This window comes from Sarcophilus harrisii, chromosome 1 (assembly GCF_902635505.1).
Source record: "Sarcophilus harrisii chromosome 1, mSarHar1.11, whole genome shotgun sequence".
Classification (NCBI taxonomy): Eukaryota; Metazoa; Chordata; class Mammalia; order Dasyuromorphia; family Dasyuridae; genus Sarcophilus; species Sarcophilus harrisii.
In genome coordinates, this window is record NC_045426.1 from 62,050,319 (window position 1) to 62,074,841 (window position 24,523).

Consider the following 24,523-nt stretch of genomic DNA (forward strand, 5'->3'; position numbering starts at 1 on the left):
GCACATGAGGAAACTGAGGCTGGAACATATTCAGTGACTTGCTCACCTGGAAAATGCCTGTTACTAGATTTCACCTGAGGCCTTCCTGATGTCAGGCTTACTGCTCTATCACTTCTTCCATTTGGCTAGTGATATTAAGTAGTTAATAATATTTTCACTGTAACTTGAAGAGTATATGCTAACTTGATCAATGAGACTGAATATTATTTAAAAATTCCAAAACAATATGAAGATTAATAATTATCCGTAAGAAAATACCCAAAACAATCCTTGAGGGTGATGGTTTCACTTGTCTTTCTATATTCAGTGCCTAGCATATGTTGCTTTACAGAGTAGGTGCTTTACATATTTACTGAGTTTCATTGAATTTTAAGTGGTTTCCCCCATGAATATGATTATTTCCCTCCCCTATTCTTATTTTTCTTGGGTGTAATTATTTCAGTTAAGTAATTATTAGGATGGCAGATCATACTAAAATTAGATATAGACTTCATGTTTAATCAGTCAACAAATATGTTTGAAGTACCTGTGTGACTGAACCAGATGCTATGAAGGAAGGAAAGGAATTAAGGAGAACACAGAGAAAACAGTATATGCCCAGTAAACCACCGAAAAGGCTGGGGCCAATAGTTTGTGGGAGAGGCTGTTAGGTTGTGAGGTCCATTCCAGGTCTGGGATTCTGTGATAAATAGTCATTGAAATGGACATAAAGGCCACGTTACCTTTTCTAATAAGGAAAGTGCTTCTGATACATCAGCACAGTTGTTGACTAGCAGGTCAATATCCTCTTTGGTTATAACAGGTTCCTTTAGTTGCTCTACCCAGGACCACATCAAGCCACACAGTATGAAAGGATCTTTTTCTCCACATATTCTTTCCCAAGCCCCATCTCGAGAATTTAATTCTTTCTAAAAAAGAAAAACAAGGGAAAGGGGAAAATTATTGAAGTTTAATAATCTACGTTTTTAGGTCTATAACAAAGAATCCTAGAGTCTACAGCAAAGTCAAAAATGAAAGACTCCCTTCAAATCAATTTTTAAGACAAATTCAAATGAATGGTGGGCAGGAGGGATCTCAGACCTTGAGACAAATTTCTCTAGTAGGATATAAATTGGCTTTAATCGTGGGCCCTATGGATTAGAACTGTGGCATACTTTCAATAATCCAAAGGGAGATAGGAGAACGAGAGGTATCCATTGGGAGGGAAAGAACAATACTATGTGAATCCTTATTTCAAATAATTATTCTTGTTAAATAGGTGATAAACTCAACTGTTTCTACCTAAGGATACTGAAAGCACCCTCTAAATTTCATACTCTAGGATTAAGCCCAAAGGTTCTGGACTCCAAACTATAGTTCTGTCCATATCCTTTGTTACTCTGACATTTGTTGATTAGAGGCTTTCAAAAAGAAACTGTTCCTTCTCTATGTAGAATTCTGGAGAGTATAAAATTTCTCGAAATGCAATTCATATTGAAGGAGTATTAAAAATTCAGAGAGTCTGTAAATTATAGTGGAATTTATGGAATAGCTTTTGAGTGTGAATAAAAATAACAGCAGATTAAATTTATGTTTCAATTGTCTAATAATGCTTTGGGATTGAGTGTAGCAAATCTTTGTGTACTTATTTTTTTTTTAAAGAATCATAATGTAGTCATTTAGAACATGATGAAAATCATACCATATTCTCATAGGATGAAAACAACTTGAAAACTTTGACAGGAAAAGCTACATAAATTTGGAAACAACCTAAATGGAAAGCTTTATACCTTATTCCATTTGGAAGCTATGAGTGGGGGTAGAGTGTGAAGGGGAGCACATTAGAAATAAGTGATATACAAATTTCAATATATTTTTGACGGCATCCAAATATTTGTTTTAGAAAATAAAATTCAGTTTTACAGTACTGGGTTCCTCTTTAATTACTCTCACATTTTCCAATATTTTTTAACTCATTGTTAATTATTTAGCTTTAATCTATTAATCTCTTTATTAAGTACCATAAAGAGATTAAGAAATCTAGCCTAGTTAGCGAGCCAGAAATAAGATATCAATTTCCAAAGAATCAAATCAACTAAAAGAAGCAAGTGGTTATTTCTACCAAGTAATTTTCCTGGCAAATTTAGTACAGTTATGATATATTCTGAAGCCTTCTGAAATGGAACTGGATTTATGTTAGCTAAAAATATATTATTAAATCTATTTTAAAAATCTGTCAAACATCTTGCTTTTAATTTAAAAAAACAATCCCCCCAAATCACAATAAATTAAATCACATTAAATTATCCTTTGAACAGAATGGCTTTTCTACTTTCTCTTCAATTCAAGAAAGGACTAGTTAGATGCTGAAGCAAAGGAAATAGCAATATCCCCAACAGATCTTCAGTGGGGTGTCAATGCCACATAGCTATGTTTGGGGAAAATCTTTCCATAACTGTTCCCAATCCCTAAATCTCTCATGATGTCACTTGAAGAAATAATGAGCAATGGGACTAAGGAAAAAATCGGGGAGTTCTAGGCAAAACTACAGTTTAACAAAATGATTAGAACAGGAAATAAAGAAGACTCTAAACTTAAATAATTAATCTGTTAAGATGATAGCTCATATAATCAAAGAAACTGTCCCTTCTAATGAATGAAGAAAGCTTCACTTCAGTAAGTGCTTTTTCCCCCCATTAGTTTTATGAGGACTGCTTTAATTATTAATGTGTCTCATTGAGGCCACACACTGAGTCATGCCTATTTATTTCTGAAATCTAGGGATATAAAATGATACTGGATACTTTAAAGCAAAATGACATATATATGTACTTAGTACAGTACCATGGTACATGGTAAGCACTTCATAAATGCTCTACCCACCTACTTATCTATCTAAGTAATTTTAAGTAAGTTTTTTATGTTAATATACAACCTTTCTTATGGAAAAACAGCTGTATGGAAGAATAATTTATATCACACTGACTGTAAGGTAATAAACCAAGCTGATGTGGTTTAACATTAGCTGTTGTTTGTTATTGAATTTTTGTAGTTACATTATAGAAATTTAAAATTCACATTGTGAAAGTTTAGAGATAAGTACAATAAAGTAAGACCAAAATTAAATTCCTAGAAAACCTTTAAAAAAGAAGGGCCCTTCTGCCGAAACCTCAATTTACCTTCAGAGCATTATGAGGGTGAACTGAACCCTTGTTCCTTGCTATGACAGGTTGTGAGTATACCTGGAGAAGGCCTGGAGTAGGAATTTATCCAGTTATCTAGAATTCAGCTTCTTAAACTGTGGTTCTCGACACCACAGGGGGTCTCATGACTAAATGTGGAGGTTGTAAAATTATGATTTGTTATCAGTAAATGGTTGATTTTTATAACTATTTTATATACCCAGGATCAAGTAAAAATTTCTTGGATGAAAAGGGGTCATGAATGGAAAAAGAAGCCCTGAATTCTAGACTATCTTTCTTAAACTTACTCAAGACAGAAAAGAGTGTTTATGTAATTTTTGCCAGGCAGCACATAATGAACACAATGTAGTAAGTAAACTTGAATCTTAACCTCTTCTAAATCTGACTTCACACACAGCCTTGTCCCTCAAATCAGCACCAAGCATGATTAATCTGTCTCACAAACTCAGCAGAGGATTTGAAGGGGCTACTGGAAACCAGAAAGGAATTCTGCTTTGATGCTAAATTTATTTCCTGTAGGGAAAAAAGAAAATAAAAATACCTGCCACATTTCCACCTTCTGTTTTATTTCCGTTTCTTCTATAAATTCATTCAAATTTGCCAGGGCTTTTGCCGCCAACACTCTTCGAGCTTCCACACTCAGGGGCATTGCTTGTGGTGGGGCATTACTCTCTTGGTTTTCAGATTTGACAAAGCCTTCTGCCCCAGGAGCAATGTCATAATTCTGAGGGACACAGTAATTCCCACCACAAGCCATAGGATCTTGTCCCCAGTTACTGTCTGGGTCATATTTACAGTGGTCAGCTTTCTGGGACAGGCTGCTTGGTGGCCCAGGTACATTGGCAACCTTGGCTGGGACTGACTCTCCAGTGTTGTGCACACCTGAAAAACCCGAAGAAAAGGTTCTACTCCGCTGGATTTCCTTTGGAATCTTTCTCCTAAGGAAAAGGGGTGACCCCTCATCTCTGGATCCCTCTAGACCACCACATTTAGGTTGATTCCAGAAAGTAAATGTATTGCGGACCAAAGCTTCTTTATTAAAGTCCAGAGGAGGCGATGGCTGAACACAAGCTTGGCTCACAGGTTGCGGTGGCAGTGGCTGCTGCTGCTGCTGCTGTTGCTGCTGCTTGAGGTCACAGCACAGGACTACTTGGGTAGGCACTGTCCATGGAGTCTCTCCCTGCTCCAAAAGAAATTCAGCTCTTTTTAGGTCTGAGTCACTGTAGCTGAGCCGTCTTTTCAGATGAGTCAGAGGCTGAAGGCATTCAACATTCCGCCTCTTCCAAAGAGGATCAAAGTCATGTTCACTGGAGAAAACAGCATCCTGGTTCTCAAAAGCTACTGCCACTGATGAGGGGGTGAATGGAAGGGATGCGTCATTCACACGTCTCATTAACTCTTTATCTAGCTGCATTGTGACCATCTCTGAAACGGTCTTTTCAATTTCAGCGGAGAGATCAGGTATCTTTAAAATGTCCTCTTTTATTACCTGTCTGTTTTCAGCTAAGTCCAACAGCAGTTTGCAAACCAGATGAATAATTTTTGGCACGTGCTTTAGAAGTCGAGCTTCATAACCATGAAGTAAATGACGCTGGCGAATTAAGTACTGTGATAAAGTAACAGCATGTGCTTTGGGCTCACAGCAAGAAAACACGTTGCGAAGAGGAATCAAAAACTGAGTGAACTCTCTTATGCATAATAACTGGCCCCTTGTTTGTATTGAATTTGGCCTTTTTGCCCGAACAAAAATAATTGCTTGATCTGCAGTCATTCTTGTTGCAAAAACTAAATAACAAGCTATTAAAACACCTAAAAAAGTGGGGGAAGAGAATAATTTAACATTTGAAAACTTAACCATTTATTTACCATATTTTTAAAATTTAAAATGTAAATAATATATTTAAAGAAACTTATATATGTGAACATTTTAAGGATAATTTAGAGTTATTATCATTACATATGTAATAATAATGATAACTATATAAATTCAGTTATAAATTTTGGTCTTTTACTAACCAACATCAAATAGTTATGGTTGGTATGACTAATAGCTAACAAAACTACTGGGCCATAATGTTTAAGTTCTTTCTTATCTTCTCATTTCTTTCCCTGGATAAAGAAGAGATTTAGCACCTCCGCATCTGATTTAGACTTCCGTTCTTGTCTCTTGAGGTTTGGGGCTCCAATGCCTCTTCTTGATAGTTCACTGATCTGCCCTCTTGAGAATTCTATGCGTCTGGGTTTCTTGCCCTATCTACTGTACTCAGGGTGTTCAGACATTCCACTTTCTAACCCTTCCCACACTTATCACTGCTTCTTTTAGATTAGTCACATTCCCAACCTACTTTCTTTCCTGACCATTAGACCATCTTGTGCTTGTCCCCATTATCCTTCTTTTAGAATCAGCACATTGCTTTACTTTTCTGAATACATTTCTCTCAAAAAAAAAAACATACATGTTTTTTGAACCCACATAATTCTAACCCTGTTCTGTAAAGGAGATAACAATCCCTGTGGTTCTTCATGTTCTATGAGTTTGTTTTAACTTCGTGAAACAAACTTTGCCTTAGGGAAGGCCTTCAAACTGTCATACACAAACCTTTTCTATCCTGGGCTAACATATGCCCTTAAAACTGCTAACTGTAAATGTGATCAATTCAGGCTATAAAGCTAGTTGTTTTTCCAAAGGACATGGTGATGGATGGTTGAACTACAGTGCAAATGTTCTTCTTCCCTCTGCTACCAGCTGGTTCCAAACTATTTTTAAGTAAAATTATTGCTTCTTGGAGTAATTGCATCTCATAAACAAAATCCTCATTCCCAGAAAAGACCACAAAGAGAACATTTACAAGGGAAGTCATGTTTTAAAAGAGGACTACTGAAATGAAACACAAAGTTTTCACTGAGAAGGTTATGAAGCTCAGAAGCTCTTTTTTATAGGAATGAAAAAAATAGAGTCCTTTACTGCAAAAAGCAAGCCCTTAGTCACATCACTTAAAGACCCATCAGACTCATACTTATGAAATGATTTAATCTGGTCATTTGCAGAGTACAAATGTTAGGTAGTGTTCGGAGCAAAGACAAAGAAAAAGAATCTGTTACAAGGGAGTTTTATGATTCCATAAAAGGTCCCAAAGTTTTAGATATTTTAGGCAGTAAGATTATACTGAATGCATCAGACATCTCATTTGACCTTTTAGGTAAAATGCAGTGAAAATTTGGAAGCATTCTTAAAGAGTATTTATTTTTATACTTAGAAAATATCACGTAATATCTATATGGATATATTTAAAATCATAACATTCACTGACATCAATTTACCTGTTCGACCAAGCCCAGCATGACAATGAATAGCTACTTTCCCTTCCTGTAAGGCAAATGTCATCACCTTCACCATATCTAAGATGGTAGTAAGAGATGCTACACCATAGTCCTTCCAGCCAAAATTGTAGAAGTAAACTAAAAAAAAAAAATGAAAGAAGGAAAAAATCAACTGCTTATTTAGATTTCTAATAAAAATCAAACCAGGACAAAGTATGATCCTGAAGCTGTCTTATTAGATTTACATTTAACATGTATGTTGTCCTGATAATTCTTTTTGGTCTTGCTTAAGACATGTCCTATTACAGATCCAAAGGATTTATGAAGAAAAATGCTATCCACATCCAGAGAAAGAACTGATGGGAGTCTGAATACAAAATGAAACATACTGTCTTTTTAATTTTTATTTTTTGTGTTTTTTTCTTTTGGTCTATTTCTTCTTTTACAACATGTCTAATATGGAAATGTTTTATATGATAGACATAGACTATATCAAATTGCCTAACATTTTAGGGATGGGGGAAGGAAGAGGAAAAAAATTAAAACTCAAAAAATTTTTTAAATGAATGTTAAAAATTGTGTAATTTGAAAAAATACTGTTTGTTTTTTTTTAAAAAGGACTTGTCAGGGCAGCTAGGTGGCACAGCAGATAGAGCACCAGCCCTGAAGTCAGGAGAACCTGAATTCAAATCTGATCTCAGACACTTAATACTTCCTAGCTGTGTGACCCTGGGCAAGTCACTAAACACCAATTGCCTCAGGGGGAAAAAAAAAGACTTGTTCAATTGAAGCTCTGTTGAAATAACTTAGGAAAAGGTAGAATTATGAATTTAACAAGTGAAGTGATTCATACAAAAATTATTAAATCATAGGTAGAAAATGTTTTATGCTGTCTCACCATGAAAACACAAGAGGTTGCAAGAGACAACCTAGTATAAATCTGGCCGGCTAGCTGATGCAGTGGATACTCTGCTGAACTTGGGGGTCAGGAAGACTCATTTTCTTGAATTCAAATTTGGCCTTAGACACTTTCTAACTAGGTGACCCTAGACAAGTCACTTAACCCTGTTTGCCTTAGTTTCCTATCTGTAAAATGTGGAGAAGGAAATCACAAACCACTCCAGTATCTTTGCCAAGAAAATCTCAAATGGGTCATGAAGAAGCAGACATTACTGAAAGCCTGAATGACAACAAAGTATAAATCTACATTTTATTTCTACTTGGAGCAAATCTTTAAAAAAAAAAAAAAAAGTAGTTGTTACATGCAAACCCTCAGGAGAATGCAATTTTGAAACTACATTTCTGTCAGTTTCAAGCAGTACATTTTCTGATTCTCTTAGTAAAACACAATAAATATGACTATGTAATTATGGTTGTTAGCTTTAATGGGCTTAGCCTAAAAAAATCTCTCTCACATGTAAAAATGAGCTTGGGCTTCCAACAGCAGCACCTCAAAGATAGAAGTATTTATTTTCTTTTTTTTTTTCAGGAGATCTTGTGTGTGAGCAGCATTTTCCAGGCTTCTCTTAACTAAGGAACATAACAACAAAGATTCTCTAAACATTATATTTGCTAATTAATGAAGAAAATCAGCAGGAATGAACTTACTGCCAGCTTCCATGAAAGCTTCAGGGAGGTAAGTGAAGCCACTTTCTGGTTCTAGGGTGTTCCCACAGCTTGCATGCTCTCCAGGTCGCTGAAGGTTAATTACTGTTTTTATGCCATAGCTTAAGCAGAAAAGAAAAATCATTATATTGTGATCGGGAATTTTTAAAATTCCTTATTTATACCTTAAGATCAGTAAACCCTTGCATCTGTAATTTCTTGTTTGAAATGAAGCTTCTACACCTTTTTTTTTTTTTTTTTTTTACCTCATATCAAAAGTGATGTTGTTGGCAAATTGAGGAGCCTGAATTTATGAGCAATGAGGTCATTTACCTTTGAAACTGTTCAATGATGTTGTACTTTTCAATTAGCTCAGTTGATGGTCTGGCCATTGCAAGTATGTTATCTGTGACCCTGGAGAGGCAGGAGGAAGTCAGTTATTAAATGCAGAGAACCCAAAAATTTTAGAGCTGGAAAGGACCCCAGAAATAAAGTACAAACCATTTTTCAAGTCTTTCCTCCTCCCCATTATTAGGCAAGAAGCTATCTATACCAATCTGATTTCAGTTTTACGTAATGATTAGAAAAGGACAAAATGTACCCAGATCTTACGTTTTAGCTTCATAATATCCTGGGGAAAAGGGAAAAAAGAAACCTTTCCTACTATCAGAACTTTAAAGGTAGAAGGGATCTCAGAGGTCATCATCAGTGATTCCTAGAGAGATTAAAGCAATGATTTCCTGACTCCAGGTCCAGAGCTCCAGTCACTCTGCCTCTTATGTTTCATCATGATTAAATATCATATACAGAATAAATACCACATATTCCTGTAGTTCATGTATACAATTCAATTTACAGAAGTTCTATTCATAGCTCTTTAGTTATGTAGCTAATGCATAGAGCAAAGTGTGATTATCTACCTTTCTATCTGCATACATCTCTCTGTTACCTAATAAAATCAGTAAGTATCAGAAATTGTCATTTCTTAAGAATAAAAAAACACTACCAATTATGTCAACATGTTTATATATATATTCAGGCATAATAAGAATTGGCAAATCATTAACACTTTTCAAAGATGATTTCATTGATCCTAACAATACCTCTCTAAAGTAGACAGTGAATTATCCAATTTATAAATAAGCCCAGAGAAAAATTAAGTGGAAAAACTAGAAACTGATCCCAAGACCTCTGACTAATCACACACTCTCTCCATTAAGCCAAGCCATCTTCAATGTAGAGGAGTAGGGAAATTCCTTGAACTTGGTAATTAACATCAAATAAAAGTCACTATTTCAAAGATTAAAAAAATAACCTTAGGGCAGATGCCTCAAGATTTTATCGAATTCCTGTCTAGACATTAATAATATTACTAATAATTTCAGAAACAAACTTTCAGATCTCCTAACTAGTAGCTGTTAATGTCTCCAAGAACTTAATTTCAAAGACATTATGCTTTAAAAATACAATAGCTATTAGGGTTATGGTAATGCATTCACACTGTTTCTTCAATGACAGCTTTGTGAAAACCAGCCCACCACATTACCAGGAGGAATAAATCCCTTTGATGGCTTGTTCCTGCTCACTCCAGCGTGCTGGATTCTCATATTTGCACGCTCGACCACCACATGCCATTGAACATGCCACATGTCCAGGAATAACATGTCGTAAACGTTCCCCAACTTTAGTATATTTTGGTGTTGGACGTCGTGAACTTCCTATAAAAACCAACATAAAATATAACATCATAATAATATCTAAAAAATTCATGTTAGCTCACCAAATGGTGTAGCAATATAGAAAAAAAAAGACTGATGTTATTTCAACCTTTAAGACAGCTAGCTATGTTTTAATTATGTTCCTTTCAACTTTAATGTATGGCATTCTTTCTATTAAAGGGTTTATACCTACATCAGTACTTATTACCTCATTCAGACTGCCATTTAAACAAAATTTAAAAAAAAATTAGATGTTTCACAAGAAATTGAGCTCAATTCAGGAAATGTAATTAGTAAGAGAATCTATAAAAAACTACAAACTATTCCATCACTTCCTCATAAATGCTTTTAAAATATGTAGATCAAAGACAACAAGAATTACATGTAGTCAATACTCAATTTACATACATAAAACAGCAAAGCATAGCATGCAAAATGAAATACAAGGATGTTAGTAATCTAAAAGAAAAAGGCTTTACTTTTTCTTTCAGGAAAAGTTGGATTTATTTCTGCAGTGCTGACAGAAGATATAGCCACCATAACCCGATGGGAAGATGAAGAAAGCACTTCTATAACTGAATTTCGTCGTCTCTGGTGCAAACGAAGCAAAGGATCAGAAGTAGAGTGCCTTCGACCTTGGAAAAAAGTGCTCAGAAAATTCACAGCTGAGAGCCTCCTAGGCGAACCCTGCATTGTCCCACTTGCTATGGACAGATCACACTGTTGGAGCAAGTGTATATGAAACCAACTTGCTGAATGATGAAGTTACACAGAGATATGTGCATCATTCCGTATGATCTAATAGTGATTCAGGATAGGCTGACTGGTTTCCATAGTGACAAACAATGAAACCACTGATTCCCATTAGCTCTGGGGAAGCTAAATCCTATATGAATGGATTTAGTTTTGGACAAATTGTTCAAATGTTGATAATAATTTGTATTTCAAACTAAACATGCCCAAATTTAGATTGTTTTGTTTTGCTTCTGATACACATAGAAAAAATCTGATAAGATTAACACAGAAGACTGTTAGAGGGTCATCCATAAATCACAGGACATTCCAGATTATCTGGTCTATGCCATCATTTTACAGATGAGGAAACTAAGAGCCTGAAAGGTAAGATAATGTGTCCAATGTCACAAAAATCCAGCATCAGAATGGGATTCTGAATCTGGGTGCTGTCAGGAATCTAGAATTTATCAAACACATTGCTTTTTCTAAAATTTACATTTACACATATTTATTTAAATACACATGCATTTTCGCTCCCCCCCCCAAACCATTTGTTTTTCTCTACTTTATTTTAGAACATGCTAGAGAACACCACTTTTCTGCTGACTCTTCAAAAGGAAAGAAGAATTCACTAGCATAAGTACAATGTACTATAAAACCTGGGCCATTAACTGATGGATCATTTATAGGGATGACAGGATAATAGATTTATAGCTACAGGGAAGCTTAGAAATTGTCTAATCCAGCCTGCTAATTTTACAATTGAGGACAATGAAGCCCAAAGATTTCTCTCTGGTTATCCAAGGTCATAAAAGCAATCAGCATCATTAAGATTGAGTCTAGTTTCTCTAACTCCAAGTCCAGCACTCTTTCTACTGGCCATACAATATGGGTTATTACCCATAATGCTATTTCCTTGACCGAGCCCCTCACTAAGCACTTTGATTCAGGTATAAATATATATTAGAATTAAAATCTCAAAGGTTGTAAATATGGACAGTATAGGCTCAGTTTTTTGTTTTTGTTTTTTTAGAAAACAATAGATAATTTTTGTACTTGCCATGATGTTAATAGTTAATAGTTAAATATACTGAATAATATTTAACCTTTTATTACTACATTGAGAAAGATACTTAAATAATGCCTTCTTAATTTAGACAGATACATTTCCCAAAATTTACTAATCATTATATTTTCAGGAAGCTAAAAACTTGAGAACTCTAATGTGAGAAAGATATAAGGAAAGAAATGAATCACCACTGAATGAACAGTCTTAGCTTTTCCTTCACAGAATTCCAGAGCTAGATAGGACTCTAGAAGTCACCTACAGTCAACCCATATATGACTAGAACTCCTACGACATCTCATTCATCTAGCATCTAGTAAGACCTTAAGTGCTAGAAAACCTATTATTTCCTGTAGTAGAACACAGGATAATAGGTTTAGAGGAAAAAAGGACTTTTTCACTTGTCATTCTAGTGAAACTCCTCTTTTTACAAATGAGGGAACTGAGGCTCAGAGAGGTATGACTTTCTCAAGGTGATACAAATACAGGGAGTAAGTAGCAGAACTAATTTAAATCCATTCTTTCCAGTGGACCACACTGCCACATAATAAGATTATATTCTATTTTCCAACATAAAAATGTTGGAATATATTCTCCATTGTTTGCTTCTAGACATACTGAAGAACTCCCCATTTCCCTTTCCTATAAAAAAACAAAAAATTAGGAGATAGTCTATTTGAATAGAAAAGGATATGTGGAATATTAGACTGTGCAGTTATGGACCATTCATTTTTGATTAACCAAGAAACATACCTCTTTTTCAGAGCCCTTAAGGAAGTCAATTGAAAGCACATGGATCAGGGAGGATACTTTTCCCCCTAAAGTAAACAGTTTTCACTTATATTGTTCAAGTTAACACATTATACCTAATGGTAACAGAATATGCTCTAAAAGGCACCCCTTACCCAATATTTTCCTAGAACTATTCAAGACACAAGATGAATAAGATGTGATCTAGATATGATCTCATCAAAGAACTTATGATCTAGGAATGGAGAAAAGTCATATACTACTGGCTACCATACAAGGAAGAACAGAAAATTCAGAAAGAGAAAAAAGGAGTTCAGGAGAGGTAGCTTTTGTTTCTGATAAGCTGGCTGAGTCAAATGCTTTGATGTTAAAAATATTTTTTATTAACTATCTTCCATTATCAATTATGTCTTCCCTCTGATACTATGCTTAATTTATCTTGTCTGTAATCTTGTTTTCTTCCCCATTAGACTGTGAATTCCTTGAGAGCAGAGGCTCTTTGTTTTTTTTTTTTTTTAACCTTTCTTTGTACCCTTAGGACTCAGCCCAGGACTTGACAGATGGTAGGAACTTAATGTTTGTTGTCTGACTCCACAAGCATTCCAGAACATCATTGTAGCAAAAAGATGGATTTCTGAAGGACATGCCAGTAGCACATAAGTTCCACTAGACTCTACCAAGCTGGAAAGGCTTCAAGTACTGTTTCAATGAAAGACTATCCAAGATTAGAGAGCTAAGTTTGGAAAAACTCATTGCCATAAACTTGAACACTAGATGATGAGTCATTTTAGCCAAAATGATTCATGAAAAGAGATTGATTAAAAGTGTCTCCATGTAACATTCTTCTACTTCCACTGTGATGGTGGCAGAGTACCAGAAAAGTGGGCAGAGAGTGCTAAAAATCAGTTTTTAGACCATATAAAAACATTCCTCTAATTTCTGGCACTCTTAATTGTATGAGCTTTGATCAACAGCCAACAAATAAGTAAACTAGCTAAGGAACTGGATCATTTTAAAATTTAAAATAATTTTAAAATGAATCCAGAAGACATAAAGAAGTCGAAATTAAATGGAAAAAAATAGCTCACAGGCTCTTCTATGAGAGATAATGAAAGGAATTGATTTAATCATATGCCCAATTGAAAAAAATATTTCACTGCAACTTGGCTCATTTCTCCTTGCAGTAAGTACTCAAGAGGAGCACTAGTATAGACCACTAGGAAGAAAAGTGCAAACTCTGAAGATGAGGAATTTTATGAATAACTTGACAAGGCCCTCTAAACTAAGCCAACATTTAACCTCGATATTCAGAGACTTCAATATGAAGGTTGACATAAGTACTTCCCAAGTGATTACTATGTGCCAGGTATTATGATAAATGCTGAGGACACAAAAAATGACAAAAACACTGCTCTTGAATTAAGGAGCTCACATTCTAATAAAGAAGACAACATGAAAGTAACTATGCAATAAAATATATACAGAGAATAGAGAAAAAAAAGTTTAAAAATATGGTTTATCCATAGTTCTTTCCCTCTATTCAGGAACTCCTTGAAGTTAGGGACTTTTAAACATTACAGAGTCAAACCTCCATTGCTAGACACATACCCAGAAGGTTCAATGATGAAAAGAATGATTCCATAAGCATGACAATGTTTTTACAGCACTTTTGATAGCACCAAAGAACTGGAAAAACAGAAGCAGTCTATTAATTGGGCAAGGGCTGAACAAGTAGGAATACATGAATATAAAAGAATATTACTCTGTATAAGGAAGGATAAATATGTTGAATACAAAGAAGCCAGAGGAAGCTATAGAAACAATATCACAAGTCAAACAAGGAAATCAAATTTGCAGGTGACTGACAATATAAACAGAAAGAACAATGGGAAGAAAATGAATGCTGTGACCAAGCTTGGTTGAAGACATATAAGAAGGTACCATCCTCTCTCTTTGTAGAGGTGGGGAACTATTGGTGTGGACTGTAACATATACTGTCAGACTTTCTGATATATGAGTTACTTTTGTTGAAACTGATTTTGTTTTGTTTTTATTCTTTTACACTTGGTTACAAAGAATTGCTCTGGAAGTGGGGAGAGTTACACTGAGAAATGTAGGTGACATAAAAATAAAAGATATCAAAACATAACACCTAGTGTCCAGAATGGAATAAAACATTCTGGATGTTATCCGAGCAGGGCAGAGTTCAGAAAAATTATCATGTCTCTTGTTTGGTGTCTAAATCCTCTCAATACAGCCTAAGACCATCAGTATCATGGGTGCTTCCTCTACTCATGGTCAAGAATTACACAGGACAAAAGTATGTGAATACCTCTCAATCTGTGAGAGGAGCTGCACAAGCAGTAGGAGTGCCTACACTGATAAGACCATGGATGTACTAGCAGGGGTCCTGAAACTATGGCCCACGAGCCAGATGTGGCAGCTGAGGACGTTTATCCCCCTCACCCAGGGCTATGAAGTTTCTTTATTTAAAGGGCCACAAAACAAAGTTTTTGTTTTTACTATAGTCCAGCCCTCCAACAGTCTGAGGGACAGTGAACTGGCTCCCTATTTAAAAAGTTTGAGGACCCCTGTACTCAAGTATTCATTACCATTTGCCCACTTATCAACTATAAGTTTCAAAAGCATATCATCTTGTAAAACTCAAATTACTTTCCAAGGGGCTATTTCCTAGTTCTAAGAATGCACAAACATTACTCCTCTGCTTTCCTGAACTTCTTTAGTCTTTTTTCAGAAGTTCTAGGGTTAATTTTATGAAGATATATGCCAACACTGTTTGTTGAAAAATCTGATACAAGATTATTCTGAGTGGATGTTAATGGTGAATATATTTTGTACATAATGATTTCAATTTAAATTAGAATCTCTAAAAATAGCATACTCATGGTCTGTTTAGATAAATATCAATAGATAAAATTATTTAATTTCTGTTTAACTGTATTATGATGAGATGTTTTTAGATCAAGAAGTAATTTTGCAGAGATTTGACTTTTTTAAGTTAGAGGAAGTTATGCAGCAATCCTATTTTTAGGGCAATACTATAAAAAAATTAACAATAGAAAATAACTACTTGTACAAAAATATTTATGGAGGCATTCTATGTAATAGTAAAAGAAAAACCAGAAACAAATTATGTGCCCAACAACTGAGAAATTGGGTAGTATTATGGATAGGATGCTAAACCCCTGGGAGTCAGGAGGACCTGGGGTCAAATTCTATTTCAAATAAAAATGATGATGGCCAACATAATCTCATTTTATCCTTATAATAACCTGAAGACAGGTACTATTATTATTCTCATTTTACAGATTAGGAAATTGAGGCCAACAGGGTTAAGTGACTTGCCCAGGATCACACAGCTAGTAAGTCAGATTGGATTTGAACTCCGGGCCCAGCACTCTGTCTTCTGCACTGCCTATTTACATAATAATTCTGGGACCTGGGCAGGCTTCTGGACTTATTTAGGGTTTCAGCTCTTCATTTGTAAAACGAGAAAGTTAGCCTCAGTAACCTCTCTGGAACTTTGGACTACTTAGTATGAATTTAACATTATTATTTCACTGTGAGACACCTACTCGACTTGCACCCTCCCCCTTTTCCATTTGAATGCCTTACACTCTGCTCCATGCTCTTTCATCCAGCAATAGTGGTCTCCCGGCAGTTCTACAAACAAGATCTCCTTTCTACTCCGGGCATTCTCTGGCTGCCCCCCAAGACTGGATAACTCTCCTCCTCCTCTCCAACTACTGACCTCCTTGGCTTCCTTCTAAGTCCCACCTCCTACAAGAAGCCATCCCCAGCCTTCTGAATTCCAGGGCTTTCCCTCTGTTAATCACATGCTCTTTATCCTGTACATAGTTTGTTTGCACATAATTGTGTGCATATTGTGCAATAACATCAAAATGGGACAGGGACTGAATTCCAGTTTGGCCCACTGGAAGCCCTCCTTTCATGAGGATACAATAAAAAAGAAACACAAAAGGATATATACAGTGCACAAACTGGAGGGAAAAAGTCCAAAAAGACTAAAAGGAAAGAAAAATAAGAGCAAAGCAAAGGACCATTTCTTGGAAAAGGGCAAGAAGCTGGAGAGTGGGAAGGAAAATTTAGGATGTCACATTTATGCAGAAAGGGAAAGAGAAGGGTCAAAAGAGGGAAAGACATAGATAAACAAAAAGAAAGGAAAATAAACAATGTCAGTTAAATTCAAGGAACTTAGGGTATAGTGTTAAATTGAAAGGTAATGAGTCTTTGGAAATAGATTAGCATAAGTCAATCATGTAAGCAAAACTAATTGTAGTGACAAAATACTGACTCAAAAAAGTAGAGAGGTAAAAATTAATACCAAAGAAAGACAGGAGGGAAAACCATAATCTTAAATGTGAATGGGTAAACGTTCTAACAAAATACAAGAGAGCAGCAAAATGCAGAAATACATCCCAGAAATTTGCTTTATGTAGGAAGCATGACATAGAAATGGGCACAGGCCAAAGGACCATAATCCAGCAACAGAAGGAGCTTCTGACCCCCTAATCTACCCTGCTAAAAGATGATGAGGGGGAGGCTCGAGAGGGGAAATGCAGCATACAAGGTCACATGAGCAACAGAGGTGGGATGGAAAACCAGGTCTGCAGCCTCCATTCTCTCCACACCCCGACAGGGACATTCCGTTGGTTGGAAGACACGCTGAAGGCCAGAAAAGAAGGCAGGCTCAGCTCCAGGCCCTCCAGAGGAGGGCCCACGAGCTGCGAAGCAGGAAGGTCTTCCATGGTAGGAGCCCAGGCCCACGGGGGAGCAGACTGCTGGGATTAGACCAAGCCAAAAGAAGTGGGCCTGAGCCCTCACGGAGGAACCAAAGAGAAGAACTGACAGTGAACATTATGAAGGCATCCTGATAAGACAGAACCAAGGCCTGCATTATAAACATTTAAACCACATTGAGAACAAGAGGAGAAGAGAAGCATCTGCAGGCTGCTGTCGAGATGAGACAGTGGGTATAAGGACTGGACCTGGAGCTGCATCACAGCTTATAGCCTCATTGGTGCACTAGCAGCGTGCCCCTGGGCACAATTAGCCTCGGTTCTCTACCTAATGGAGTTATTTTGAGAATAAAATTATATTTGTGAAGTGTTTTGCAAACCTTAAAGTACTATGGACATACTAGCCATTACTACACAGGGTAACCTGAAGCCAGAAGAATATGTACAGCATCAAGACTCTTGGATTTGAAGTGAGAGGACCTGGTTGGAATTTTGGATCTTCCATTTATTTCTTGTTACCCTCTCAAGATCCAAAGTGAGAGTATTGGACTAGGTGACCTCCAAGTCCCTTCTCGGGCTAGATTAATTCTAAAGAAAAAGAAATATTGAATATTTAGAAAACCCCAATATTCTAGCAATGATAAGCCAGAACAGAGAAGTTAGAAAATTTCTGGATTTCAGTTTTCCAATTAGATGATCTCTAAGGTCCCTGCCACTTTCTGCTGAGAAGAGTAGTACACATCCTTTGCAATCAGATTTAGAATAGTGGTGGAAAAGCTGAGACCCAGGGGCCAAATGCAAGAGAGAACCTGGACAGATCCTGGACACCTGGAGAGTCTGGGGTGACAGACGTCAAGAACCTCCCTCCTAAGAAAGAATTCCAGTAGTGTGGGAAGATGACAAAAGCATGAATAAGAAATCTGGCAAGAGTGGGGTTAGAGAGCTGCTAAATGTGGGGGATGCTTGAAAAGAGACACTTAAAAGTGAATAATAAGGAAATTGAAGGTTGAGTCATGTACAGGCATTTGATTAGAGAGGCAAATGCATAGTTTTACTCTGAGAAGAAGATACAGAAAGCAGGTATTATTACTAAATTTCTTCCTCAAAAGACCATCTTTTCTATTATTTCAAAACAAGTTAGAATAGAAGAGTTAAATTAAGAAAAAAAAATGTTAACTTGTAACTTAAGATATGGTTGAACGCATTTTCTCTTTTATTTTTATTTCACTCAGATTGATTTCTTTTTTGAAACTCCTATAGCCTTTTTAGCAAAAACAACAAATAAGGAATTAAAGAAACCTTACCTTCCATGCTTGTTGTAGGAACATTATTGTTCACTGAGAAGTAAAGCTGTTCATTTTGTGACAAGACTCCTGTAGCCATTGCAGTTCCTGTTGAAATAGCAGTAATTTTTGTGTTGATCTCTTTTGTTTATTGAAGACAACTGTTTACTTACTGTATAGAACATACCTAAAAACAAGGCAAGTGAAACTGTAGCTTCATGCTGACATTCAACAATTCCTACTATTGTTGCCTTTTGACCAAAAACGATAAATAGGTCAGAATAAATGGGCCTTTACCCAAGATCCCAAAAGTTAGGACCCCTTTGTAGGTTCAAACAACTGAATTATCTTAGCACCTTGTACAAGTAAGTTCCTTCCCATTTCCTCCTTTAGAAAAAACCCATGTTCTCCCTTGTTTTTTATCTCTTGCCAGGTTAGTGCCCCAAGATCTCCAGAGGTATTATTCCCTGAAAGTGTGGTGTTTCAGGATTTCTTCCCATGAAGTTTTATGACTTGAACTCCCCATACCATCAGAGCAACTAAATTAACTTTTTTAAAAAGTAAATTAAAAACATATTTAGTGCTACTTACTCCAGTGACATTTTTGTAACTAATTTGCTAGTTAAAATTGTAGTAAAATAGTAAAAAATTGCTTGTTAAAACTCTGTTCTCCAGGGTAGGTAGAGTCAAGGTGGAACAGACACAAGAAAAGGTACAACCCAGCTTCCCTACCCTCACCATTTTTTTCCACAGAGAGCAAGAAGATGTACCAGATTGAATTCTGGTTGAGAAATTTCAAGAAAAAAAATCAAGAGTCATTTTTTCAGTGTAGTCCATAAGGATACAAACAAATAGGTCTGTGGTCACGGGAGACAGAGTCTGAATGGACATGCTGGGCAGAGCAACCCAGTGCCCAGAGACTGAAAAGACCACCAGAAGATGTCCTGGGGCAGGAAAGAAGATTCCTGAACTAGTTAGTGCAAGAAGTGGAAGCTCTTCTGCTTACTACCCAGTTCCAGGGGAGAACAAGGAGGGGAACAGAGTCCAAGAGTGGCACTCGCTGTAGACTGGGTAAGGAACAAGTTCAACAATAAAAAGTAGCTATATGGCTCTGGTTCTGCTGGGAGCACAGCAGTCATTTAGTTCTAGCATTTAGCCCAGGGTGAAGTCTGCAGTGGAATAATTATGACAAAAATCCCTTACTAAGCAGGTTCCTACTTGCAACCAGGGACAAGGAATGGTCTTACTGAGAGCCAAACTTGGGTCAGAGACATATAGAGCTCGGACCGGGAAGGCAATGACAGATTTTATCATTTTGGGAATACCAAAAGTTTGCAGGTTCCCCAGCCTGAGCTACCACTGAGAACCTGGTATAATATAACATTTAATAGCCCCAAGAAAGCAGCAGAATGACCCAAGAGGAAAGAAGCTTAGCCCAGACATTCCCAAAAATGTCTTGAAAGTATATAGAGCTCAGTTTAATATAAAATTCAAAGTCAAGAAATAAGCTAGAAGAATAGACAGACAAACAGATCTACTACAAAGAGTTATTGTGATGAAAGAGAAGCTTAAAAACAAATTCTGAATAAGGTTTCCAAAATATTTAAAAGCCTCAAAGAAAAATTTAGCTTGTGCACAAATTCAAACAGATTTCCTAAAAGTGACAAAGTAAAAGTTTAAAAAAAAAGAATGCAAAGACTAGGGGAAATGAATACACTGGGATTAGGGAAAAAGGGGGAGAAAATGGGCAAAATTATCATACATTATGCAATAGAAACCATATTGTAAAGACAAAAAAAAAAAAACTTTGAAAGACTAGGAGTTCTGACTTGTACAATAACCAGATATGATTCCAAAGGATTAATGATGAAATGTCACCCATTTGCGAATAGATTAGTGATGGATTATGCCGATGGATATATATATATATATATATATTTTTTTTTTCCTTCCAAGGTAATTTGTTTTTCTTGACCATACAGGTTTGCTGCCTTCTCTGTGGGAGAGGAGGAAAAAGGAAAGTGAAAGGGAGAGAATTTGACCCTAAAATAAAATTGAATTTAAAAAATTTCTCAACTCTTGTTGTTGCCCATGCCTGGAATCTTTCCCCATTTCCAGCTCCTAGGCTCAGCTGAAGTTCCACCTTTGAAAGAAGCCTTTCCAAGACCTCTTTAACAGTACTTACACACTACCTCAAAATTATCCTGTATTTTTAGGCTTGTTTGCCTACTATCTTCCCCATTAGACTGTAAGCTCCTTGAAAGCAGAGTTTATTTTACTTCTTGATCTTTGTATCTCCAGCATTAATAATGGGGCCTGGCACATATTAAATGCTTCATAAGACACAACTAGGTGTTAATTAATAGAGGAAAGGTTTTAGAATGGAGAGAGGTTGAGGAAGTCTTCCAGTAGATTTTGGTTGGGATTTAGGGAAAGCTAAGGAGGTCAGCAGGTGGAATGGAAAAGGGAGAGCATCACAAGCTTGGGGGACAGCCATAGAAAGGGCCTGGGACTGCGGGATGTAATGTTTTCCTCATGGGACATCTGGGAGACCAGTGTCACAGAGTCAAAGAGTACATGTTGGAGAGTAAGATGTAAGAAGCCTGGAAAAGTCGGAGGGAGGTCTAGGTTAGAAAAGGCTTTGAACACCTAACAGTATTCCATATTTAATTCTAGAGGTAATAGGGAGTTACCGAGTACCGGAGTAATGTGATCACATTTAAGCTTTAGGGGCTGAATGGACAACAGAGTGGAGAGGGCTTAATGACTATTAGCAATGTAATGCTCAATTGTACAGGACACTACAAGAAGCTCATGGAGCTTTCTATGAATGTAGTTGAGGTGAGGTCTTATTGTCATCTTCTTGGATTGCTGAAACAGTTTCCTAACCAGTTTTCCCAGCTGGCATTTCTACCTATTTCAATCTAATTTACATATAAATTCAAAATTTTCTACTTCAAGCACTATTTTCACTATATGATATTTATAGTGACTTCTTCTTGTCTACTGAATCATTTACTCATTCACGCATTTAATCATCAAATCCCTACTATGCATTTAATATAGTCAAGGTATTAAGCCAGGGAACTGTCTCAAATCTAAACTTATAAAAATAACAAAAAAGGTTAAAATACTATGTTGTTGTCCACATTTAGTTCCCATGGTCCTCTCTCTAGGTGCAGATGGCTCTCTCCATCACAAGTCTATTGGAACTGGCCTAAATCATTTCAATGTTGAAAAGAACCACTTCTATCCCATTTGATCATCACATAATCTTGCTGTTGCTGTGTACGATATTCTCCTGGTTCTGCTCACTTCTCTTAGCATCAATTCACGTAAGTCTCTCCAGGCCTTTCTGAAACCATCCTGCTAATTGTTTCTTATAGAACAATAATATTCCATTACATTCATATATCATAACCTATTCAGCCATTCCCAACTGATGGGCATCCACTCAGTTTCCTCTTCCTTGCCAATATAAAAAGGACTGCTACATAAAATATATCTTTTATCTTGCAATTGAGAATTCTTCTAGGTTCTGTGAGAGTTTATATAAAGGAAGAAGAAAATGATTTGAGATGATGAAAGGAATTGTGAATGTGATTTGTCTTGAAGGACATAGTGTTTGAGTTGAGTCTTAATGGAAGCCACAGATCCAAAAGGCAGACCTGCAAAGGAGCAGAGGTGGGAATATGGAAGACACCACATGGGCCTTCCCAAAGCACAGAGGACATGACCGGGGGGTAGAGGTAAGGCATGATCAGTCTGAAAGGCTGGATAGGCACAGAGTATGAAGGACTGATTCTAGAGGCAGTAGGGAGCCAGTGAAGCTTCTGGAGCACAGGTACTTTAGGAGGACCACTGTAAAGGTATGTGGGAAATGAAGTAGAGAAAGGAAGGATAGAATGCTCAAGAAGGGAATGGGGAAGCAAGGAGGGTCTAGCCTAGATTTGGGCTAATTTTCTTGTAATCCCTGAGCCCTTTCTTAGTTGCCTTCCCTGAAAACCCAACCAATGTTCCACTTTCTCTATGAAGTCTTCCCTTACTAGTCCAATCTCTCCTGAATTCTTATAGAATTTGCTGGAAGTACCATGCTGGAAGAGTTTAAACAACACTATTTGGTCTCCTTACTTTCCTTGAGGGGGGAAAAAAATCAAACTCTGGGCATTTTCATTGCCTATGTCAGATACCTGGAATTCTCCCCCTTTTAATCTGCCTCAGGGATTCCCTGACTTTCTCAAAGTACTAGCTAAAATATCATCAACCCCAAGAAATCGCTTCTAAAAACCATTAATGCTAGACCTTCTCCCCTTTAGACAGTGAGCTCCCATTTGCTTTTTGCTTTTCTTCACAACCCCACTACTTATCCAATGCCTAGCAGAATAGTAGACACAACATATACTTTCTGACTTTATTTAAAGTTGATGTAAGAAAAATTACTCATTAAAAAATTGCAATGTTCCATCTAGTAGATATTTATGACGTTCCTAGAAATCCAATATATTGGCCATATATTTTATCTATTGCCTTATTAAGTAATATACCCAATTTACTTCCTCTGATGTCATAAAACTCTGTTACTATACCCAACTCTTTAGTTGGACAGTTTATTTTATGTACTATATGGTTCTTTTACTGAAATCCTATTCTACTAAATCCTACTCTAAAACTTATTCTATGGGATAGACGAGATCTTGGTTTCTCAAAGACTGTACCAGTAGAGTGCAAGCTCTGAAAGGTCATACTCCAGCCAGGAAGGCTTTACATACTGTACTGATTATATCATTTGAAAATTAATCTCGGTTCATAGAGTATCACTACTATAAAGCTGACAGATTGCCAAGTGATTTATAATTACAGATGTATGTGTGTATGGGTGTGTGTATATGTATGTATGTATGTATAATGTCCATAAATTGTCTATTGACAATTGTTTCTGTATCTATTGAGATATAGAGTGAGTAGTGAATAAAATACTGATCTCCTCAAAATCAGGAAGCCCATGGAAATAGTAAATTGTCCACTATTCACTCAGCATGTATCTCAAATAGGCATTAACCACTGATCCACAGAATCTTTCCATTGCTGCTTGTAAGGAATGATATAGATCCTGAATTATCTTAAGAGTCTAGCCTAAATTGTTAATGCTGTATAAGTTACCCATGCATATATCCTGTAAATAAAAGGCTATTAAATTAAAAAAAAAAGAGTCTAGCCTAGATGACTTCTACATTTGCTTCTAGCCCTAAAATATGATGCTTTTAACATACCCTTCAAAGGGGATTCAGTACAATCTGATTAGTGGAAGAATCAATACTAATTTCAGTTGGATACAATCATCCTTATAGTTGCTGCATTTTAGTTCCAGTTTACCAATTATGCATTATTTTCAGAAGAAAAATTCTTAAATGTTCTCTAAAAGTAATTTTCTTTACTAAGCTTAATAGGGAACATTAATTTAAATTGCATTTACTTTAGTGTGCTGTACAGCGTGTTCTGTGCTAAAGATGCTGGGGATGCAAAGACAAAATCGAAACAGTACCTCCCTCAAGGAGTCTACTTTCTTTTGAAAGGAGCATATAAATAAGTATAGTACAATAAGAATAAGTAAGCAGGTAAGTGTAGTATACGGAAAATTAAAGAGGGAAAGGGCACTACTGACTTGGGAGGGGCAATCAGAAGTTGTTTCCTGGAAAAAGTGGCAGCCTTGGAGTAAGACAAGGATCATGAGAGAGATTACAGAACATGGAGTACCACAGGCACATGAGACCAAAGAGGAAGTCAAGGAACAATTGCCAGCCTACCTAAAAAGGAACATAAAGTCTGTGATGTGAGTAGTATAAAATAAAGTTGTAAGGCAGATGGGACTGTCCTGTAGGCAGCCTGCAATGCCAAGGGAAATTTATATTTTATCCTAGAGGAAGGTTAAAGAAAAGAATGGGAGGAGGATACTTGAGCAGTCCATATGAGAGGTGATAGTGATCTGAATAAGAAGGGCTGTGTGTACAGAGAGAAGGGATATGTTGGGAAAGATGCCATGGAGACACAATCAATAATGGGCTCTAGTGCTTTTAAGTTTACA

At 36.5% G+C, this 24,523-nt stretch overlaps 1 protein-coding gene across 2 annotated transcripts in view; it reads right to left on the minus strand.

Moving 5' to 3' along the window:
• The window catches only part of PTPDC1 (protein tyrosine phosphatase domain containing 1), a 64,803-nt gene that overhangs the window by 4,783 nt on the left and 35,497 nt on the right, over window positions 1-24,523 (minus strand). Inside the window, exons 2-8 of one of the 2 annotated variants that reach the window (XM_031956762.1) lie at window positions 18,463-18,549; window positions 9,655-9,826; window positions 8,442-8,522; window positions 8,112-8,230; window positions 6,504-6,641; window positions 3,724-4,991; window positions 723-908 (exon numbers count right to left, since the gene is read on the minus strand). In XM_031956762.1, coding sequence (XP_031812622.1) covers window positions 723-908; window positions 3,724-4,991; window positions 6,504-6,641; window positions 8,112-8,230; window positions 8,442-8,522; window positions 9,655-9,826; window positions 18,463-18,549 — 2,051 coding nt within the window. Of the gene's footprint in view, window positions 1-722; window positions 909-3,723; window positions 4,992-6,503; window positions 6,642-8,111; window positions 8,231-8,441; window positions 8,523-9,654; window positions 9,827-10,305; window positions 10,858-18,462; window positions 18,550-24,523 lie in introns of those variants that run through there. The other variant, XM_031956754.1, reaches the window with a different exon arrangement.